At 50.7% G+C, this 23,351-nt stretch overlaps 1 protein-coding gene across 1 annotated transcript in view; it reads right to left on the reverse strand.

Annotated features, from left to right (window-relative positions):
• Positions 1-23,351, reverse strand: part of RADIL (Rap associating with DIL domain) — a gene marked incomplete at both ends in the record, with an annotated part of 103,555 nt that overhangs the window by 72,360 nt on the left and 7,844 nt on the right. The window contains 5 exon segments of the mRNA XM_084249134.1: positions 4,203-4,272; positions 4,979-5,080; positions 7,563-7,637; positions 9,135-9,295; positions 13,269-13,350. Coding sequence (XP_084105260.1) covers positions 4,203-4,272; positions 4,979-5,080; positions 7,563-7,637; positions 9,135-9,295; positions 13,269-13,350 — 490 coding nt within the window.

A 23,351-nucleotide genomic window follows, 5' to 3' on the forward strand; every position in this document is an offset into this window, starting at 1 on the left:
CACTACCATTTATGTTTGTCTTCCCATGTTCAAAGCCACCAAGAGTCAAGACCAGAGAGGTGTCACAAGACCATGGCTATGAATTTGCCTCTTCTTAACCCCAGTGTACCAGGGTCAACACTTACAGGAGGCCCCCGAGCCACGCCACCAACCTCAGAAGATGAGGAAACAAAGACCAAGTTCACCCTTCTCCACTCATTGCCAAACTTGTCTAAGTGCAGAGCTTGGTGCTGGACCAACAGAGACACAGTCCTGCCCTTAAATATCCGAGAAATGCTCCAAACCGTTGCTCACACTCCAACAAAGCCCAGGCTTGGGCTCTGGACTCATCCCTAGTATACACAGCCTGGAGATGAACCACCAGCTTATAATCCGCTAAGAATACTATCTCCCTTTATAGCTGATCAGATGAAAGCCCAGAGAAGATAAATAATTTGCCCAAAGTCACACCATAAGCACAAAGCAGAGAAGCAGGACCCAGATGTCCGGCTGCTACCATGAGTCTCTTCCAAGATGCCCCAAAGCTTCCTGCTGGCTTACCAGCCAAACTTGGCCATATGGAAATATGGGAGTAGAATCGCATTGGGCTGAAAGTCAGGCAGGGTTCTGGCCTAGTTCCACTGAACTCTCTGGCTCTACGCCCGGGCATGCCACTCCACTGCTCCCATGCCCATTTGCTTTAAGATGGGTGCTCTCAGCTTGCTCTTCCACTCCTTCCAGCTCAGATTTGAGGTCAAGGTAGATCAGGCTCCAGTCTTGCACATCAAACCTCAGGGAAGACAACAGAGGCCAATGGGCCTCCTGCTGGCCAGGTGTGCACAGGAGGCACTTACTGCTGGGGTCTGTGGACCAGAGTCTTTTAAAGGGGCATCCCGAGTACTGCAGTGAGCATCAGCAGAGAAGGCCTCAGAGTAAACATAGGGGTGGAGGCAGCCTGGGGCCTCCGGGCAGTTTATGCTGGGGGAAATGCAAGATCAAATACCCAGGAGGAGGGGATACCAGGAGATGCAAGCATCAGATAGAGTTCCTCAGCCAGGCCTACAGGGCCACTAATGAGGCCCGAGGTCAGGGAACCAAGCACCCAGCATGGCCCTTTAGCAGAGGGCTCTGGGCTCCCCAATGACAGGATTTTCATACAGTCGGCATGGCACCATGCCTTGGGAGGTTCACTAAACAGCATCCTAGAACCCACATGACCCCTCCCCAACCCTGTCCCCAGTTAGGGGTGGGCAACTCCAACCTGCCTTACTTCCCTTCCCCACTGAACTTCAACCCTGAGCCCAACTGATGGGAAACACCTGAAGTGTGCAGGGTGTGCACACTATCTGAAGGCTATTTCCAAGGCCTAGGAGTGCCAGTGTAGAGGCACACACATGCACACACATGCACACCCACATGCACACATGCATGTACACATGCACACACCCAAACACACACACACACAAACAAGAGGACAAAACATCCCTAATTCATCAGCCAGCTCAGCACCCACCTCTCTGAGGAAGGTGTCAAGGTGATCTAATAGTGGCTTGGACACACAGGATTCCAGATGTCAGAGCCCTGAAATACCCTGGAATGTACTAAAAATAAACATAAGGCATCCTGTCTTTACCCATCCTTGCCCACTCAACTCTGGCTAGGAGTTGTAGAAAAAGGACAGTCTGAGTTGAGACAAATCCTTGATCCAACATTCTGAGATTCCCATTCAGATCCTGGAGCTGGGCCTGCTACCTCATCCCCAGTAAAGTGTCCATGAGCCTGGTACCAAGCAGCTGGCCCAGCCAGGCAGTAGGCTGTGAGGAAAGGCCCCTGAAAGCCTTGTCACTGGGACAACAGGGATTCACAGGTTGGAGGTATCCAGACACCTTGCCCAGATCCACATCAAACTAACTGAGGCCTGCCCTCTGGGGTCCATCTGAGGAGCCTGGAAGGGCCACTGCTTGGCACCAAGTGAGAATCTGAATTTGGCATCAGGTGAGCAAGTTTCTAGGATCTGCCTGTCCTTCCTGATGAGCAACACCCATAATTTCTCTGCACTTATCAGCGTAAGAAGTGACCAAGTAACAGTTTCCCATCCTACTTGCTAACTCCTCCTCTGTCCTGAGAACCAGTGATGGCGGAGCAGTTAGGGCTACCCCAGGTGTATGCCTTGATCTCCCTCTACTGCCCCTGGACTGCCCAAGTGGAATTCCCCAAAAATGGCAAAAGGGAAGGGTGCAGGCATAGTGTCAGGAGACAGGCATGCTCCCCCACAAGGAGATATAACTGGTTAGGCCTTGGTCCCACTGCCTAGCACTCTGGGCAGGAAAGGCAAAGAGGTGACTTCATGAGTGCTGAATTGATTGGGAGTGACTATCCAGAGCACTGACTTGAGAAGTCTGATGCCACCATGCTACAGTTGATTGGTAATGTCTGCCATGGTCATAGATATTCACCATTCTTGATCCACAAGCTGGTTGATGTTCCCTGAATGGGACAATTCCCCAAGCCAGGACTTTGGTAGCAGGGAAGGAGGCTCTGGTCATCCAGGTATTACAAGACACACCCTGAAAGACTTCTCAGGGTCTTAAGAAGCACATATTGGCTCATTGTTTCCCAGTTTTCCAGGACACAGTCCACTCCCTTTTCTGAAGATATTAATGTCGATTATATTAGGAATCAGTTGTGTAGAATAGAAGCACATTACAGGGTTAATTTCTCCTCTGTAAAAATGACTAAATGCTTTTTTTCTCACCTGGGACTAAAGGATGGTCTGGTTGTCACCAGAAGTAACCTTGGACCCATCAAAAGCTCGCTCTACCCACGGAAGGGCAGACAGGCCCCAGCATTGTGATCTGGGCTAAGGTTCACAGAAACACTTCCAAAGATGCTCTGCTCCAAAAGCCCACATGCTTCGTGACGTCTGGGCCATCTCATTTGGATACCTTGGCCTGCAGGGTGCTGGGCAGATAGAGATACCTCCAGATGGCATAGTAGTGAGTACCAGCACCAAATGCCACAAAGAGATGCCAGATGGCGTGGGCAAAGGGCACCCTCCCGTCGCTCTTGAAGAACACCATGCCCATGCAGTAGAAGATGCCTCCAGTCATCAGCTCCCAGATGCCCTCAGTGTTGGGCTGTCGGCAAACAGGGACGAGCACAGGTCAGAGGAGCAGTTAACAAGACTGGCAGTGCCCAGTCAATCCCCCCCAAAATGAAATGGCACACAGATGGCGAGCCAGCCCAGATTCCCCGTGAGGCATTAGAACAACTTCTTGTGCTTCATCATCCCTGTGCCCAACCATTATTCATGCCATCTCAAGAGAGTATCACTGAATAGCCGTGGCATGATATTAATAATACCGCTTACCTGAGTTACACGCATTATCTATTGCCACGGTCACAACAACCTACAAGGCAGGAATGACCTGATGCCACAGAGTCAGAAACACACCCACAGCCTCACGCAGTGCTGCAGGCTCAGAGAGGGGTGGCTGGCAACCCCCCAATGGCCATGCAGCTGCTTCTCTCTCTCCCTGAGAGGTCTTCCCGCTCACTCCCAAGTGAGCTGGTATGACTGAGACCCCAATACTCACAGTGGGAATTATGGGGCCAAATCCAGCTTAGCCACTCAAGGACTGCATGGCCCTAGGTGGGTCACCCCCCATCCCTGAGCCTGAGTATCCACATTCATGAAATGGGGCTGGGCATGTCCCTCTCCAATGATGCCTGGGACAAAGAGTAGGAACCTGTGGGCAAGTTTCCTGCACTTGGTAAGGGCTTGTAAGTGTGTGGTACAGAGAGAGACCTGGTTGCCCCTTCTGCACTTGATTTTCTATGCCAAGAAGAAGTTAGAATGTGGACATACCCAAGGGAGAAGTCAGGAGACCTGAGATGTGGCTCTGCTCCTGGTGGTCACGTCACTGTTACTGATTTAACAATGGGGTCCTTACTCTGTTCCCACACCATTCTAATCACTTTCCCATCCTTAAACAGACTGGAAAACTGGGGTGCAGTGAGTTAATGAGCCCAATGAGGGGCTGTGTAGGTGCTCAAGCCCACAGGAATAGCCTGTTTGTAAGACTGCCTCTATCAGCAGTTCATGCTAAACCCACCGGGCCTCAGTTTCTCTGTCTGCTAGAGAAGAGGGTTTGACTTGATAATCTCACTCGGAGCCCCTTGCAGTCAGATGTCAGGCCCCATACCAGGTGAGTGGGACTTACCATTGAAAGGATAACCAGGGCAGGGAAGAAGCCCATGATGACATAGCAGAGCAGCTCCACAAGCTTGTACCTGGCAGAAAGACAAACCACCGTAGCCTGGGCAGATGGTGGAAGAGGGAGAGGAAGGGTCTCTGCTCTCAGCCCTGCATTGCTGGGCTCACTTTTCACCCAGCATCCCCCAACAGGTGCTGGTAGAGTTTGGTCACCTTGGGCAGGTCTCTCTTTCTCTCAGACTCAGTTTCCACATCCATGAAATGACAGGTGCAGATGGCAAATTCTGGGTATAGCATGGTGTGGGGGCTACTTCTCATGCTCACCCCCAGGGCAGACATTACTATGTGATCCCAGCACCTTGCCCACATGACCCAAGCAGCCATTCTCAATCAATCTAAGTGGCTGCATCAACTGATAATTATCCCTGGAGATTCCAGAAATCTGTTACCCCCCTTTGGCTTCTGGAGCTCTGTTTCTCTCCCACTTAATTATTCTTATTTTATCACTCATCAAGATGGAGGAAAAGGGAGCCAGGTGTTCAGAGCGTCTCCCCTTATCTGCTAACAAGGTTTAGGAAGTTGGGTAGGATATGACAAGGTCTTACGGGTCTAGGAACCTGCCAGGTCTTTCTTCAGAATGACCCTCCAGGTTGTGCCCCGGAGGCCACCCCAGGGCCTGACCACTGGGCCCTCATGCTTCCAGGATCATCCTGAGGTCTCGTCTCCCCCTCAGCAGGACAGGGATCCTGCTGGAGCACCGAGGAGACTCCAGTGCTGGCTTACCGCTCATGAAAGAAGAAGACATAGATGGTGCCGATAGAGGCCATGATCCAGACCAGCCAGCGCATGTGGGAGGCCCAGGGCCCCAGTTCCCGAAGGTTTAGCCTGAGAGAGGGAGAGACAGAGACAGACAGAGAGGGCTGAGAGCACAGCCTGAGGGGCCACTGGGACCTCATCCTCCATGGCCTGCCTGTCACAGGGAAAACTGACCCTGAGCAGACCGCGCCCGCTGTGGCCCAGTGGTGGGACATGGCCCGCCGTGGGAAGACATGTGGAGAGACAGAACACTAGGGCGCTGATCAATGAGCAAGTACTAGGGGGAAATTAGCACAACGAACCAGGCCCCAGCATGAAGGGAAAGGGCACTTCAAACGAATGAGAACATTAGTGAGGGAAGCCAGTTTGGAGGGTCGTCTGGCAGAGCCCAGCAAACTCTGGAGCGCACACTCCAGTGACCAGTCTGACCAGTTCAGGGGGGACAGCCTCAGAAGCAGACACACAGAAAAGGTCATTCATCACAACGTTGGCCCAAAGGGACATACATTAAAATCACTCAAAAACAAATGGGGGGCCTCCCCGGTGGTGCAGTGGTTGAGGGCTGGGTTGCGAGGCTGCCCGCGGCCTCTGCAGCGCCAGTTCGATCCCCGGCTGCTCCCCGGCCACCGGAGGAGGGTCCCGCATGGTGTGCAGACCCTTCCTGCTGCCCGCTGCTACCCTCAGCAGTGTAAGTTGGTCCTTCTGCCTGCTCTGCTCCCCGCTCTGGCTCTTCTGAATTCTCTCACCCTCTCGCGCTTCTGACTGTACCCAGTGCTTATATGTATAAATAAATAAATAAATGTTAAAAAAAAAAAAAGAAAATAGCCATCACACAGGAAATTATTTAAAAAAAAAAATGGGAAGGGAAAATCAAGAGGGTGCCCATCTGAGCCAGGTACCAATCTGTTGCCCCTCTGCTCTAACTTCATCCTCTCCACTTGCTCTGTGGTGATGGAGCTGGGCCCCTAAACAGTCCTCCTTTGTAGCAGGCATGATGGTGAGCTCTGTCGGTGGAGGGCGACAGAGAGACTTTCGGGAGGGAAGGCTCTTCCTGGTTGCTGAAGTTCTGCCCAGGCTCCAGAACAGAGGCTTTTCTCTCTGTTGCTCCCCCAGGCAGTCTCTCTAGTGCCAAATGCCTGCAGTTGCAGCTTTCTCCAGCATTCCACCAGCTGTTTTCTCCAGACATTGACTTAGGTGGTGGTAGCACAACTACAAGCCCAGACAGCACAGGCCCAGGTCCCCGCCCTGGAAGCTGCCGCTGCACCCTCTCCTCAGCCCCACACGCAGGTGTCCAACATGAAAACTAGCCACTGCCGTCTCCTCTGTCCTCTCATCCCCCACATCCAGCGGATCCCCAAGTTCTGCTGGTTTGTCCTCCCAAGTAGCTCACAAACCAGGGCATATCTCCCCATCTCAGCTCCTGTACCCCAGCTTCATGGCACTCCTCACATGCAGTTCATATCTAGAGTCAGTGTCGGTACAGCCCCTGTGTCCCCTGGGAGACCCGAAGTCCATGAGGAGGCGGCCTGCGGCCCTGCCTCAGACACCAGAGCGGCACAAAGCCAGCACCCAGGCCATCACTGACAAGCATTAAGTCAGCAAAGGGCATGGTTGTTCTAGAAAGCTATGTCAAGAGCAGTCACTGAAGCTGCACTTGAATCTTAGCTTTGCCCTCCCAGCAACATTCAGGAAGAGAGCTGACGCTACATGGCTCCTGCCAGGTGCAGGTGTGCACAGATGTGCCCAGTGAACCCAGCCAGCACATGGGGTGGTAGAACATGAGCTGCTCTCCACTTCTGCTCTTGGCATGTCCCAGGAGCCACCCACCTACCCACTCAAACTGCAGCTCCTCATCCAGGATCTGCGTTTACTCCGGAAGTTTCCGTGCAACCGCCTATCTGGCATCTGACAGCCTAAGCATACAAGCTTCCAGGAGAAAAGCAAGCCCCTCTCTCAGTGGCTTGTCTCGAAGCAGACAGCAGTAGAGGCGATTTCACAACACTCCCAAAGTTTGCTGATTTTCAAGAAAAGCCACCCTGAAAGCCCTGGCATTCACCCCTACATCTCCCTGCTCCCCACTGTCAGTCAGCTAGTCTACTCAGTTTCCTATAAAAATCTTTTCCATACATCCATCCTCTCCTCTCCACCTCCATAGCCACTGGTGGGGACCAGGCCCCTACTGTCTGTCTCCCAGAGCACCAGCGCGCTGCACCTCTCTGCTCCCAAGACACACACCCTTTGGCCCATAAAATAAAACCTCATCAACACCCTGTTTCAACCCCCTTCCTTCCACCCCCAGACCCAACAGCTTCCCAGCTGAACACCCACTTTCTTCCTCCAGGGACCACTAACCCATAACCACCCAAATCACTGGGGAGCCACACATGTTATTGGAGCGTATAGTTACCCAGAAAAGAAGGGGCCGGGGCGGGGGCATCTTTGCCATAAGCTCCTCTGTGCATAGTCAATAAATTACCCAGCCAATATATAGATTAATTCACACCAAAGGATGAGAGGAAGCAGTTCCCTCCCGCCCCGCCGGGGTACTCACCAGGGCGCATAGGAGGCCGCTATGAAGAAGTAGATGACCATGCGGTCGAACATGTGCAGGCAGTGCTCCACCATCCTGGGGCAGAGAGGGTGGTCACTGGGCAGCGGGGCATAGCCCGACCTGCTTCCCCCAGGTGGGGAGGGCCTGGGCTGGGGCAGGCTTGCCGCCATCCAGCGCCACCCCGCGCATCTCGCTCTCCCTATCTACACATGACCTAGAAGGTCATTTTCAAACCAGTCTCTCCGTCACCCTCTGGGGCCCAGTTGCAGACCCTCCTCTTGCCAAAAGGTGAAGGTCCAATGCCCTCCTCCAGCCCTTTAATCAGAGAAACCCTGCATTTCTGGTTTTTTTGTTCTATAAATTTTTATTGAAGTAACCTTGGATTATAACGTTATATTGGTTCCAGGGGGACAGCAGGTGTCCCCCTGGAGATGGGGGACAGGTAAATAGAAGGGGATCGCTTGGCTGGTGGTAGATGGAAACTGGACTTTCAGTTGTGTGCAATTCTGTTTCATATACGGGGTCTTTCAAAAGATTTCAAAGGTGAAAGAATGTTCTAGCTAAAATTTCCAAGTGCAGAAACTGCTGATCTGTGTGCCCCCGAAGACCCTCTGTTTCTGGCCAGTGGAGTCAGAAGACCTGGAGTTGAATCCCAAGCTCACCTCTAAATGACCTTGAACAAGTCACTGACCTCTCTAGGTCTGTTTTCTCAAATGTAAACAGGACGACGTCAGCCACCTGCGAGGGCCGCTGTGAGGGGAAAGTGAGTGGGCACTCAGCGCTGCGTGTAACAGACGTGCTCAACAGGAGAGCTGTTTTTGTTGTGACCTTGCCTTGAACAGCAACTGTAGCCCTCAACACATTTGTTGGATGCGGAAGTCAGCCTCCAAAATGGCACCCGAAGAGCCCCACCTTCTGGTATTCACACCCTGCGCAGCTGCCTCTCACAGTGAAGAAGGCAAACCCATGCAAGCAATGAAAGGTGGCAGAAATGATGGTGTGTGGTTGCTGGGGCTGGATGATAAAGAGATGATCCTTTTAATCTTGGAACCCTAACTTAGGGAGAAATGAGCCATGATGTGTCCCTAGAGAGGTCCCTGTGGGAAGTACTAAGCACCCACCCCAAATACCCAGTACTGACTTGCCAGCCATGTGAGAGGCATCTTTGAAGTAGCTTATCCAGCCCCAGTCAAGCTTCCCTATAGATGGCGGCCACACAGCAACTTGACCACACCAGACACCGGGAACCCATACCACACAGCTAAATTCCTGAATCCCTGACTTTCTGAAGCCTTGAGAACTAACAGAACTTTATTATTTTAAGCCCCTATGGTATAGAACAATTTGTCATACAGCAGTAGCTAACTAACACAAACTGACCCTGTCTAGCAAACTGTAACCCTCGATAAATTTGACCAGCGATTGAAGGTATGGTTTAAGTATATCACCCTTCTTAGTCCCTTCTGGCTCAGGCAAGCACATCCCGAATCAAACTCCACATCCTGTCTCATCCCTCAACCCTGGTCACCGCATCCATGATGCACCCCCTCCTGTGGGCTGGACAGTGGGTACCTGAGGTGGCTCTTTTTCCAGGAGATCGTGTGGAAGACAGTGGATACCACAAAGAGCCCACAGAGGCCAAGGCCGTAGATCCAGGCAGAAATGGTCTCCCAGTCATCATCCGACAGGAAGTAGAGGTTGGAGCTGCCGAGGATGCTGGGAATGATCCAGAGCTGGAAGCAGGAGTGGGAACAGATGCTTCAAGGAAGTATAGCTTCTCCAAGCACACCTCCCTCCCTTTTCTCCAGACCTGCGCTGTCCCACGGAATTCCCGGCGTTCTAGCCCTGCACTGTCCCACAGAGCTCTCCTTGATGATGTAGATGTTCTAGACCTGTGATGTCCAACAGAACTTCCTGTATATAAACATCCTGGAGCTGCCTGAGCTGTCTCAAAGAACTTCCTGTGGTGATGGGAATGTTCTAGAACTGTGCTGTCCCACGGAACTTCATGATGTGTGAAATGGCCTAGACCTGCACTGTCCTACAGAATTTCTCTTGATAGTGGAAATGCCCCAGGCCTGCTTGGTCCCATGGAATTGCCCAGCCTGAGGGCCCTGGGCACAGCTGCTGCTTCATGCCTGTGAGCGGCACAGCGCTTCCCTCTGAAGAAATAACCCTCTCTGTCGTGTCCACCAGACCTCCCCATTCTCTAAATCATGGTTTATCCATTCCTCTGAGAAGTCTCAAAAATCTTCAGAGAGGGCCTCCCCGGTGGTGCAGCGGTTGAGTGCTGGGTTGCGAAGCTGCCCGCAGCCTCTGCAGCACCAGTTTGATCCCCGGCTACTCCCCGGCCACTGGAGGAGGGTCCCACATGGTGCGCAGACCTCTCCTGACACGCCCGCTGCTCCCCTCAGCAGTGTACTTCGGTCCTTCTGCCTGCTCTGCTCCCCGCTCTGGCTCTGGTGAATTCTCTCACCCTCCCGCGCTTCTGACTGTACCCAGTGCTTGTATCAATCAATCAATCAATCAATCAATAAATAAATCTTTAAAAAAAAATCTCCAGAGAGAGGGTCCCTGAAAGCTTCTGCCCTTTTGTGTTGGAGACACTTTTTCTGAAGAAAGAACCTACAGCAGCACCAGCCAAAAGAATGATAAGAGAGATAATTTTAAAATTATGCTTAGGTAATTTTAGTTTTTCTGAAGCCCTGATTTAAAAGAGATTAACAAATAGGTGAAATTAGTATTAATTATGTATTTGGTTTAACCCAATAGATCTAAAATATTCTCTTTTTAACATGTAATTATTATTAAGGAGGTATTCACATTATTTTTTTATGTTGTCTTCCAAAACTGGTATGTATTTCACACTTACTGTACATCTCAATTCTGGTAAGTTACATCTCAAGTGTTCAATGGCCACCAGGGACCAGTGGCCATCAAACTGGACAACATAGGTCTGGATCAGCATTAGAGTCTCAAAGGGGTCTGTGCACTGAAGGGTTAAGAACCACTGCCCAGGGGGCAGCCAACTCCCCCACACTCCAGAACCATTCTGGGTCACACACCGAGAGGTCTGATGTGCTACATGCACACATAATTGTCACTGAAGTCCCTGCTCACTCACTCTGAGCATTCTGAAAGTAGGGCCAGGCTAGCTGCCCGGCACCATTCTACTTGTAAGCAGGTTTAAATAGCAAGCAACCGGTCATGGTTGGCTGTAGAAGGCAGAATCCCCAAATCCTGTCTTTATAGGAATATGATCTGACCCCTGCCCATCCCTCCAACCTTACCTCTCCCCATGTCCACCTACCTCCCCTTTTGCCTCTGGGTAACCAGGCTCTGGCCTTTCATCCATACTTCCACTGTGATACACTCTTTTCTGTCTAAGGGTATCTGCACATGCTTTTCCCTCTTCCTGCACATGCTGTTCCTGCCACACCTGAGGTGGCTGGCTCTTTGTCCTTCGGTGTCAGTTGCAACATCACTACTGCAGAAGCAAACCTCTGGCCGCCTGTCTACGACTACATGCTCTCACAGCACGCTGCTCTTTCTCCCCAAGGCAGGTACCACAACTTACACCAGAGACTTGCTTGTCCAACGCCTGCCTCCCACCACGTTACTAGCAAGCTGAGCATGGAGCTCTGTGCCCAGTACGGCAGGCACTGAGTGGATGGATGAATGGATGCATGCACATGACAAAGCCTACGGAGGAAAGAAGCAGCGTAAGGGGGAGCCAACCCCGACAGCATGCATCTTCCAGGGCTCACTGAGAAGTATTTTGTCTGTGAAATCAGCCCAAGTCAGTTCCAAACAGAAGGAGGTATCCTGCTGGGCTCATGGACATTCTGACTTGTAGATGAAGTCACGTGATGGAAAGGGAAGAGTCAACGGCAGCATTCAGCAGAAGGGACTGTTCTAAGGAAAGGCCATTAGCCATCACGTGCACATTGGCACATGGGGACAGAACAGCAACAGGCAAGGTGAGGGGATGGAACTTTGAACTTTTAAAGACTACTCCCGTTGATCTTATTATACCACCTTAAAACATAAATCATGCTACTTACTAACTCCAGGATTTAGGTGTCATTCAGCTGAGGATCCTTACTATGTGTTGGGCTATTTTATCATCACCTACAGAATCAACTATTCATTCACTGACTCATTCATTCCTTCCTCCAAGTCTATGAGCACATGCTTGGGAAGGACACTAAACAAAACACACCTGCCATGCCCTGCCCTCACCTGTGTACCTGCAGATGCCGAAACGAATGAATGAGTCTGGTGCAAGTAGCTTGGCGCCCCCTACTGGATCACGTTAGAAAAAGGGGACACCTATGCTGCCGCCATCACTGCTGGGGAGGTGGGAAGAGAGGTTTGCTCTCAGGCTCAGTTTCCCCCAAGGATGGTAGCAGGGTCAGGTCAGTGCCTGTTTCCTCAGGAGTGTGGGGAGGAAGCAGACACTTGCCAAGATGCCACACTGTACACAGATGCTTTGAGTATGCGCACAGCCTCCTTGAGAGCTACTCAATGCCCATTCTGCAGATAAGGAAACAGGTTCAGAGCCACAAAATGAAGGAGCTGGAATTCAACAGTAGGACTTCAGTGTCCACCTGTGACAGTGGAGACTTTGGCAGAGTCCGCTGGCCTGAGTCCTCAGTCACCTCCTCTATGAAACAGGGAGCTGGTGTGTTTTGAGCCTCACTATGTAGCTGTCATTGCTCAGTAGAGCTCCTGCTCTAACACAACAGATTGAGAAAATGGGAGCAGGACCGAGCATAGTGCCAGGTACACACTAAGTGCTGACCAGCACCAGCTAATCCTCCCCTGTGATACCCGATGCCCACTGTGTAGACCTAGGCTCAGACAGGCACAGCAGGGATCTCAGAGGAGGAGGGTTAAAAACTAGTTCAGTTTGCGTCTACACATGCTTCCACTTCACCAGGCACACTGCCACATCCCAGACACCAAGGGGTCCGCGACCCACAGATACCTGGTTTAAACTCACATCTGCATCGCCAGGGACTGCCATGGAGCCTGGTACCTTAAGGGCACACAGGAACACCCAGTGAATAAATGAGCGGATGAACTGGTCCATTCTAGCTAGACAGGAACAGAGTGATGAGGGCCACAACACTTGGCAGATGGGAAGGCGCGGGGGAAACGTTTCAGCAAGGCCATGAAAGGTGGAAAGAGGAGGCTGAGGAGGAGACAGTCGGTATTCCAGAGGCAAAAGCATGTGCAGAGGCATGGAGTCCTACCTTCCGTTTAGAAACTGTGTGCAGGTGCCGGAGCCTGGAGCAGAGCGTAGCTTTGGGAGGTGGGCTGACAAACACACTAAGACCTGGCTGGGGCTTGCTGCAGAGCCCCGATGCTGCACCAGACACTAGGGAGCCAGTGAAGGTTCTTAGAATAAAAGAGAGGCAGGCGTCTGCGGTGCCGGTTCGTTCCCTGGCAGCCTGAGAGGGTCCCACAAAAAAAAAAAAAAAAAAAAGAGAGAGGCATGCGTAGCACCACAGTGCAATCTACAGACATGCTCTTCCCTCAAGACCCCACTCTCTCTTTCAAGGGTCACAGAAGACTTAGCAGATCTTGGGAAATGGCCAAAAATGGGAACATTGAATTTCTCCAAGAGTGGAAGCCAGCTTTTTCTCCTCCCACCTGGAAGTGAGGCCCTCTGAGTTCTCAGCCTCCCAAGAGTCAACTCACAGCATGGGTGGCACAGTTGGCAGCATGTTCATACTCCGTGGGCTGGTACCTCTTGTGGGCGGGGACTCGGTGGTTCATGAACCTGGAACGAGAGGCAGAATTCCAGGAGGCTCTGCTGGAAGCTGGGGGCAGCTCTGCTCAGAATCCCCAGTCGGAAGACCTCAGCTCCTCTCAGTGGGAAGAAAGAGGTCCCACCACACCTCAACCTCTTCCGCCCTCCCCACCTCCCTCTTACATTTTTTTGGACCTAATCCTCAAAGTGGTATTTGGTACAGAATTTTGCTACCCCCAGACGTGGGGAGCTGTCTCCCACAGGATCAGAGCTCCTAGAGTGAGGCAGATGAAGGGCTGAGCTCAGGGTCCCAGAGAAGATGGACAACCTGGCCCTGGAGTCGAGCCCCACAGAAGCTCAGCTTTCCCGGGAGCTCAAAACAACCCCTTAGCAGCCCACCTGGTTCCTGGGGGGCCCAGGAGGACGCGGTCGGCAGCTGAGACCAGCTTATTAAATGAGAGGTAATAACAATAAAAGCAGCGCTATGGGTTGAATCACGTCCTCCCCAAATTCCTATGTGGAGTCCTAACCCCAGGACCTCAGAATGGGACACTATTTGGAAATCGGATTGCTGGAGATGTCATTAGGTAAGCAGAGGTCCTCCTGGGGGGACCGAGCCCTTCATCAGGTATGAGACCTTTACAGAGGAGAGAGTGATGTGACATGGGGCAGAGCCTGGAATGCTGCAGCTGCAAGCCAAGGAGGCCAAGGACAGAGGCAACCTCCAGAAGCTGGAGAGAGTCACGGGGCGGACCCTCCCTCAGAGCCTCCAGAAGGAAGCAGCCCTAGCCCCGGATGTCTGGCCTCCAGAACGGTGAATACTCATTTCTGGCCTGTTGAGCCACCCAAGTGCAGCCACTTGCTATTACAGCCCCAGAGACACTGATATGGGTATACACCTGTTAACTTTGATAGATTATGTCCCAAAGCCCCCAAGGAGGCTGGACCCCCCTGCAGCTGTGCTGGGGGCAGAGGCCCAGCTATAATGCCTTCTGCAAGGTGGAGACCAAGTCTCCAGCTCCGGGGGTTCTCCTTCACCTGTCACCAGGCAGCAGCCCGGCTGCCCTTCTTTCTTCTGTTCTTTTAACAAACACCAATGGTGCCAGTCGCAAGGGTGTAGGGTGCAAGGGTGATGTCACGGTTGCCATGACGACCCAGGATGGGCAGTTATTGATTCTTTTCTGGGCACCACAGAACTTTCCTTGTCTCTTACCGTGCTGCAGCTACTGAATGCTGGCAAGAGAGAAAAGCAGAGGGAAACAAGAGAGGCCAGGAGACAGGCCCTGGGGCCAGGGCCCAACAGCCAAGAAACAGTTCCCACAAACCCTCAGGAACCACAGACACTTTCTTTAACTGCTCATGGCCTCATTTTTTCCTTCCTAAACCTCTAGGAAGTCATTTTAAGAGGACAGTGGATTGTTTAATTTGCATTTTAGTTTATATACAGTAAAATTTCCCTCTCTGCTATGCATTTTTATGAGTTTAGGCAAATGTAGGGAGCCACACAACCACCTCCACAATAAAGCTGAATAACAGATCCCTCGAAAATTCCCTCGTGCCCCTGGGTACCAGCACTCCCCACCCGAGGTGGGCTGCTTTGTTCTCCCCAATAGCTTTGCCTTTCCCATAATGTCATGTAAGTGGAGTATGGACCAGCACTACAGCCTTTCCTTTAATGTCTAAAGAGAATCTATTGCCTAAAGTCAAAGTGGGTTCTTAGATGAAAAGAAACTGTGCTCTGATTACCAAACAAGGATTTCCTTATTTTCTATGTCAAATATATCTAAGACAAACTGGCTTTATAGGAGAAGAAATCAGACCTTCCTAAAGGTAACATTACCGTTCTTGGCAACTATTCTCAACTCTTCCATCCTTTCTTTCTTTCTTTTTCTAGACAGCTTTTGAGTTTGGCTTTTTTACTCAGCATAATGCGCTGGGAGTCACCCATGATGCCGCCTCTCCAGGGGTCCCTGCCCTCTTACTGCTGAGCACTACTCCATTGTATGGACATATAATGGCGAGCTTATCCGTTCTCCCAGTGGCAGGACAATGGGGTCATTTTTAACAGAGATAAAATTTAGACGGGCTTGGAACACAGCAGGCAGATAGAAAGGCAACCTTCAAGACTGTGAGAAATTTTTTTTCAAATAATTGACATTTCTAGCAGGCCATCTGGTTAAACTAAAGGTAGGAAGTAGGTCTTTCTCCCTTCTCTCTGGAGAACAGGATTCCCATTCTCTGGTCTGCTCTTGCTTCTTAGATCACCAGTGGGGCTGTGGCATTTGATGGGGGTAGGGAGGGTAAATCCATGTGAAGGGCTCCCAAACTATGCCAGGATCCAGAGCCCGGCACTAGCAGGGAGACAGGGACAGAAGTTTGAATTCCCACACTGAACTGGAGTGAGCGGGGCCTTTAGAGGTAGGCACAGCTGAGTGGAAAATCCCTAAAATGATCATTTAGCTGCTGTGTGACCTAGCAGAGATGGCCTCTTCCAGGAGAGCTCCCCCAAAGAGCCCAGTCCCAAAACTCCTGAACTTCCCAGCTTCCAAAACTGTGGGAAATAATTATTTTTTGTTTCAGTCATTCAGTTCATGGTGCTTTGCTATGGCGGCCCTCGCATCCATTAAATAAATCATATGTATAACCATGGTGGAATATTATACAGCCATTAAAAATATAACTACCACATGAAAATACATTCAGTATTATTATCCATTAGGGATATACAAATTAAAACCATGATGAGATACCAGTATTCTTTCATTAGAACAGCTAAAATTAAAAATACCAAGTGCTGGCATGGATATAGAGAAACTGGAGGTCTATTACATCATTGGGGATAATATAAGTATAAAATAGCTTGCCTGTTTCTTTAAAAATTAAACATATACTTAGAGTGTGACCCAGCAACTGCACTGTTATGTACTTATCCCAGAAAATGAAATCTGCATAAGAATGTTCATAGCAGTTTTATTTGAAACCTGTATAAGAATGTTCACAGCAGTTCATAGCAGCTAAAAACTGGGAAAAACCCAAATGTCTTTCAATGGGTAAAGGGTTAAACAAACTGTGATACATCCATACCATGGAATTCTGCTCAGTAATAAAATAGAAGGCAATGACTTTGGCCTTCACACAGGCAACAACTTGGATGGATCTCAAGGAAATTTTGCTGAGTGAAAAAGTCAATCTCTAAAGGTTACACACTGTATGAGTCCATTTACATATTATTCTTGAAATGACAATAAAGAACATATTACAGGGGTAGCATAAAGAATCTGGGAAGTAATGAATCAGTTCTGTTTCATCGGTGGCAAGTGGTATGATTCATTCTTTCATGACATTTTTTTTCTTAAAAAATCTTTTCTAAGGGTATTAAGGGAAGATTAAGATGGATGCATTTAGATCACAGCGTCTTATCAAGTGCTGGATTCCTGGAGTGGTCAGTATACTGGGGTCAGATAGAAGAATGTCCGTCCTTTAGAAGAGAAAGCTGTCTTTAAGGATGAAGAGTCCAGATGTCTGCAGCTTAACCTCAAATGGTTCAAAAAGAAGAAAAAGTGATAAAGCCAGCAAGGTTCCTCTCTAGCAACTCTAAGTGAATGGCACTTGGGTGTTCATTGAACTTTTCTATAAAAGTTTAAAATTTTTCTAAATAAATGGTTAAGGGGATTCATTTACTGTCATTACATGAATGCTTTCATAATATAAAAATTTAAATAGCAAAAAGCTGGTCCTCTGCCAGGATGTGGCTCTTCCCAGGAGAAAAGGCAAAAAGGAAGACCAAGGCCCCGGAGGGAGCCAGCTCCGCAAGAGCCCTGCAGGAGGCGCACGCCTCACACTCACTGAGGACAGGAGAGGCCACTTCTGATGGCAGAAGCTCAGGGGCTGAGCAGACATCCGGCAGGATGGGGCTTGGAGAAGAGGCAGGGTGTCATGAGGCACTTCCTGCTTCCTGTCCCAACATCCTGGCCTTTCCTGCATGGCCGGTAACAGGGGCCTCTCCCAGTACCCAGTCACCCCTCATTCCTGGGAATCCTGACTTTTAATTCAGCACGTGGCTGCCAGAATAGAGGAATCAGCTGAAGGAAAAAAATGTGGATTATCATCCTACTGTTAGGGGGAAAAGGATGTCCCAAAGCAAATTCCATATAGGCTTTGTGGACTCCACCCCCACCCCAGGTCAAAGCCAAAGACACTGGGAACTCCAAATCCCATCACCACCAAAGGGAAGGTGGCTGGGACCTGAGGGTGGGGTTAAGCAGCCAGGTGGATACAAAAGGCAGACACGTGGGCTTTGGGGATCCCCCATTTTTGGCTCTCCACCAGCTCGCAGCGTCCGGCCAGCTCTGAGAGTGACTTTGGGTTTCCACACTACTACCGTCATCAACTATCGTAGGGACAAAGAGCCTTCTGGCAGCCAGGAAACAGTGCCTGTTATGCCCATCCTTCCTGAGGACGACGCCGGTGAGCCTTGGTTTTACAGATCACACAATTGGAACGTTTTGAACATTTTGATTGATCATGGAAAGTTAAAAATAATATGATTTCATGATCTATTAAAATTTTTCAGGGGCCTCCCCAGTGGCGCAGAAGTTGAGCGCTGGGTTGCGAAGCTGCCCGCAGCCTCTGCAGCACCAGTTCGATCCCCGGCTGCTCCCCGGCCACCGGAGGAGGATCCCACATGGCGCGCAGACCTCTCCTGCCGCCCGCTGCTCCCCTCAGCAGTGTACTTCGGTCCTTCTGCCTGCTCTGCTCCCCGCTCTGGCTCTGGTGGATTCTCTCACCTTCCCGCGCTTCTGACTGTGCCCAGTGCTTGTATAAATAAATAAATAAATCTTTGAAGAAAAAAAAAGAAAGATTATACCTTTAAAAAAAATTGTTTTTTCATTGGTTCTCCAATGAGAAGTATGTCCACAGGACAATGGACATACTTTCCAATATGTTTCCAATTTGTTGAGAGTGGTGCAAGACGGATGGGTCACTGGGCAGGTAATTGGACAGGAAAGACAGAAAAGTTTCGTGGACCGACGGAAGAGCTCAAGCACCGGGAGGAGGAGGAGGAAAACAGGATTGGTTTCTATTCCTGTGCGGCTTCACTGGCTACCTGTTCATTTACTACTTTAGACATTTTTTTTGTAATCCGATAAAAACATTTGCAATATGAAAGTCTCCATTTTAAATCAATATTTGAACCCAGACATTCTCAAGCTGCTGATCAGAGTTGGGAAAGAGAGAGAGCTGGTCACTGGAGAGTCCTGGAGGCCACCAAAGGCAATCCGGGGTGGGACGGAAATAAACTGCAGAGCATCCACACGCTGGACCCCAGGCCGAAAGAAAGACCCAGCACACCTGCACGCAGAACAATGAATGCGTCTAGACAACGCCAAGTGACAGACACACTTCGAGACTAGTTATATGAACTTTGAGAACCGACCACAGAAGCTTTGAGGATAAAAGCCAGGAGAGAGGTTACACTTCGGACTGCGGGGCATAGGGAGGTGTGGCTGGCGAGGTGGGAAGGGATTTCTGCCACATCAAGTGTCTTGACGCAGGAACTGGCTGCACCTGTGTGTTTGGTCTGCAGCCATATCCTGATTGCTATCCTTCAACGAGAGGTTGAAAAATGGGGTGACCCCAGCCCCTATCAGCTAGGCCTGGGTGGGGTCTGTAAAAGGCACACTTTCTAAACGACTGCCCTGAGGGCTCGGCTCTGCAGGCCTCCAGGCTATTCTGCCCTAAGTACAGCTGAACCTGCTGACCTGCCTGCCCAGGTCCCCACCACCCTGACCTGGGCTGAGTACACCCTGGTTGCACACCCCTCCTGCTCCCTCTTCTCTACCTGAAGGAGACAGGCCCAGCCCAAAAGCTCAGCTTCCGCAACTCCTCCCTCTCCTTCTGACCTGGATCTGACCCACGCAGAAGCAGAACTCCTCTCCCACAGGAACCCAGTCCGGAGACTGCCATGGCCACCCCTCTGGGCTGGTGCCTGGCAGTGGCGGCCCTGGATCCCCACAACAGAGAACTGAAGAGATTTGTCCAGGCTCCCAGACAAAGAGGGTCTGTCTGTCTGTCCCATAGAGGCAAAGGGCAGACCAGGGCCAAGCTGGCAAGCCTCTCCCCTTTCTCCAGCCTGGCCCCGGGCAACTTCTTTGTGTCCATTCATGAATTCACAGCTCCTCCTGGAAGGCAGACAGCATCTTGGCTCAGTCTTTGGGAAAGAGAGGGCGGGAAACAGTCCTTGGATTGATGCCACCTCGGAAAGGCCATGAGATCAAAATCTCAAGGGAAAGAAAGCTGGGAACAAGAAAGGGAAACTGAGGAAGAGGTGGGAATTGGGAGACTCAACTGAGTGCCAGTTCCCAGGAAATCTGGAGAGGTCTACAGGAGGGTACACAGCCTCGGTCATGTGAACAGTGCCCCCTGGAGGTGTGCACTTACAGTACTGACCAGCACCACTCCCACGGCTCCCTGGGGACTCGCTTCCCCCTTGAATAGGTGGTCCCCATTTCTAAAGCAGGGACCATTGCTATCCTTGCCTCATTGGAAGTGAGGCGGTGCAGGGAAACCCAGACCTTCTAAACCAGGGAACCCACCTCTGCAATCTCTGGACAAGGGGGTGAAGCAAGCCCCCTGCCCAACCCTGTGTGGATGCCCAACCCCCTCCTCAGCCTGAGGGCTTAGTGCTGGCTGCAAGCAGGAGCTTGGGGTCAGCTTCCATCAGACTCAGAAGTAGCTGATGAGTATCCCAGCTTGCTTGCTCTCTGTGGAAATGACCCCAAGGCATGCTCCTCTCTCTCCAGAGCCCACAGCAGCCATTTGCTTCTTAATCTTCCCTTTAGTGGCTATCTGCCCTTCCCTGCTCTCACTCCTCATCTGCTCTTCATGTCCCCTGGGATCACCTCCCAAACACTGTGTGCCCTTGAATCCTGTCTCAAGACTGCTTCTGTGGAAACCTAACTAAGCCAGATTCCCTGTAGCTAAAAAACGGCCCCAGAAAGTGCCGGCCACTGTGCTCTGGGCAAGGAAGCAATATTGTTCCTGATTTCCCCAGCCCCAGTGAGGGTACTGCTGACACCAGGAGGCCTGTTTGTACAGCACTTCATAGTTTGCGAGGCTCCCTCACACCCCTAGGCTCCAGCTGCGAGAGGGGGTCCCACCTGCTTTGTTCGCCAGTGTGTTCCCTGTGGCCAGCACTGAAGTGAAACGGGCCCCCTCACCCCCCTGCTCCTCTGCAAAACCCCTAGACTTTTGCAAGGCAGGGTTAGCAAAGCCCATTTTTCAGATGAGAAAAATGGGGCTCAGCAAAGCGGCCAGCAGAGCAGAGCCAGACCCTGACTCTGGGAACCAGGCTGCAGGGTTCCTCAGGAGCCACCACTCTTAGGTTCTGCCACCAAAATGCACTGGCACAGCCACCCAGGGCCCTGGGTGGGACAGACCACGGCTCCAACTGCCTGTGCCCACTGCTCCAACTGCCTAAGCCCAGAGCCCAGTGGCCCCCCACACCTCAGTATATGGTTTTCCCTGATGTCATGATCCAGAACATTCCCAGTGAGCTCATACAACAGCACCCACCCTCCTCCTCAAAGGGACGGCACCCAGAGCACACCTAAGAGCTGGGTCTCCCACTGGGAGGAAATCAGCACAGCACCCCCCAACTTTTAGCCTGTGGGGGGAAGGCAAAAGCAGTTCTAACTCCAGACATGAGGGGACTACGTTCCTGTGGAACAATGGGCACCCTGGAGCAGCAGTTCTCTCATGAGATACAGCTTTCTCAATATTCACTCCCTGAGAAAGGAGTGCAAGATGGCAGAGGCCTGGAAGGGCCGAGGTTTCAGGGAGCTATGCCAGGACAAGTGGAGCTGTGTTAACTCCAGGGCAGAAACCCCTGGGATACATCGACTTGAGTTTTCGGTCCAACTCCATCCCCTATTCCGGGAACAAGATGTCCATTCCCGAGCAGGGCAGCTGCCTACAGGGAGAAACAGAGCCCCCAGAGACGGGCATCCTTCTGGGCAAAATGCATGCAGGCACACGAGCATGCACATGAGCATGTACACACACGCACGCGTGCACACACACACACACATGCACACACAACCCTAAGGTTTCACAGAGTCCAAAATTCCATCCACACAGCCTAGGAATATCTATGCTACAAACAGGGACTGAACTATTCCTTCCCCCTGAGGCATCTCTTTGAAAGAAATAAACCCTTGTTTTTATCTTGGTTAATGAAGAGCCAACCACTTTGGTGTACTGAGTGCAGACTTTGGAGTGTGGGTCTTCATTAACAGAGGATCATGAAAGCCACAAAACTGCAATGCCCAATGAAATCATTGATTCAGACAATGTAATGGATGGATGCTAAGACCCTTGGTGAGGGGTTGCCAAGCAACGGGATATTCAAAAGGAGTGGAGTGTCCCCTGAGGATTATGTTGGAGGCCCTGAAATTGATTTTAGCATCACCGGAAATGGGACAGTCAGATGTCTCCTGCCTCCTGGAGAGATGGGATGCCAGCTTTCTTACCAAGAACGTAGATCCTGAGTAGAATCTATAACGGCTATCTAAAATGGCAGCCACAGCCCATGAGTGGCTAAGTATAAATGCACTAAAATGAAGGAAAATTTACAACTCAGTTTCTCTGCCCATTAGCACTTTCCAGAGCTCTACGGCACGAGGAATTGTAAGCAATGCAGGCCAGGGGGATAGGGGCTTTGTGATCAGGGAAGCAACTGTCTCACCGGTTAGAGATCTGGATGGAGTAATATTATCTGGGGTCTGTCCTTACATACTTTCGCAGAGCAAAAGCAAAGAGATGAAGCAAATATGGCAAAATGTTGGTAACTGTTAAATTCAGGCTATGGGTGTCAGGGGTCTTAAGGGTAAGCTTAAGGGTAAGCTCATCTCTGCTCTTATGAATAAGTTTTCATACTGTGGGAAATGGAATATTCACATAATTTCAAAACACTCCTCCCATGCTATTAATTTCCAAAGGAAATGGAAACTTTACAGAGAAAAACCTAATGGACACCAACTTAAATAAGTGTTTGGGGTTATCACCTAGGTGATGATTCAGACTCCCGGTACCAGCACCAGGAAGGACCCACATGGCTTCTGCCTCCATCAGATAGTGAGAAACCACAGAGGATCCCATGCTGGGGTACAGTCCACAAAACCATGGGCCTGGAGACCCCTAGGAAATGTGACTGCTTGAGAGACCTAGGAGGCTGGGGATGAATTCTAGATTAGAGGAGGCAAAGATGCAGGATAGTGAGCTCTCCCCTGCTCAGATTCTGGGACTTGGGACAAACCCAGAAAGGGAAATCTGTGTCCAGATGAATCTGAAGGGAATTTCTGTTCTGCCACCCAAGCAGGGTTTCTGGATAAGTCTCACTTTGTTTTTCCCTGCTCATCTGTCAGCTCAGGTTTGCAGTCCAGAAGGAGAGCAACAATCTGAGACCTGCTGGTGCTGAAAGGACAGCTCCCCAGGGCCTCCTCAGGCAGCAAGCATCCCAATCCCGTGCCACATCAGCTTATCATTTATTTTTTTTTTAAGATTTATTTATTTATACAAGAACTGGGGTACAGGCCAGATGCGCAGGAGGGTGAGAGGACTCACCAGAGACAGAGTGGGGAACAGAACAGGCAGACCGACGAAATACACTGCTGAGGGGAGCAGCAGGCAAGACAGGAGAGGTCTGCCACACCATGTGGGACCCTCGCCGGCCGGCCAGGATCGAACAAGCATTGCAGAGGCTGTGGACAGCTTCACAGCGCTGTGCTCAACCACTTGTACCACCAGGAGGCCCATCAGTTTATCATTTAATTGGCACCCACTGTATGCCACTTTGCATGCATTTCCTTACATCTTTCAAATAATCCTACAATGAAAGCATCCTTTCCCCTGACTTGCCCATGCCTGCACCTCACACCCTCACCTGGTCACATTGCCACACCATACAGTTTATGTTTGTTGTCTGTTTCTCACTAGACTATGAGCACCATCAAGACAGGGGATTTATCTTG

The sequence above is a fragment of the Talpa europaea genome (genome assembly GCF_964194135.1).
Source record: "Talpa europaea genome assembly, chromosome: 12".
NCBI lineage: Eukaryota > Metazoa > Chordata > Mammalia > Eulipotyphla > Talpidae > Talpa > Talpa europaea.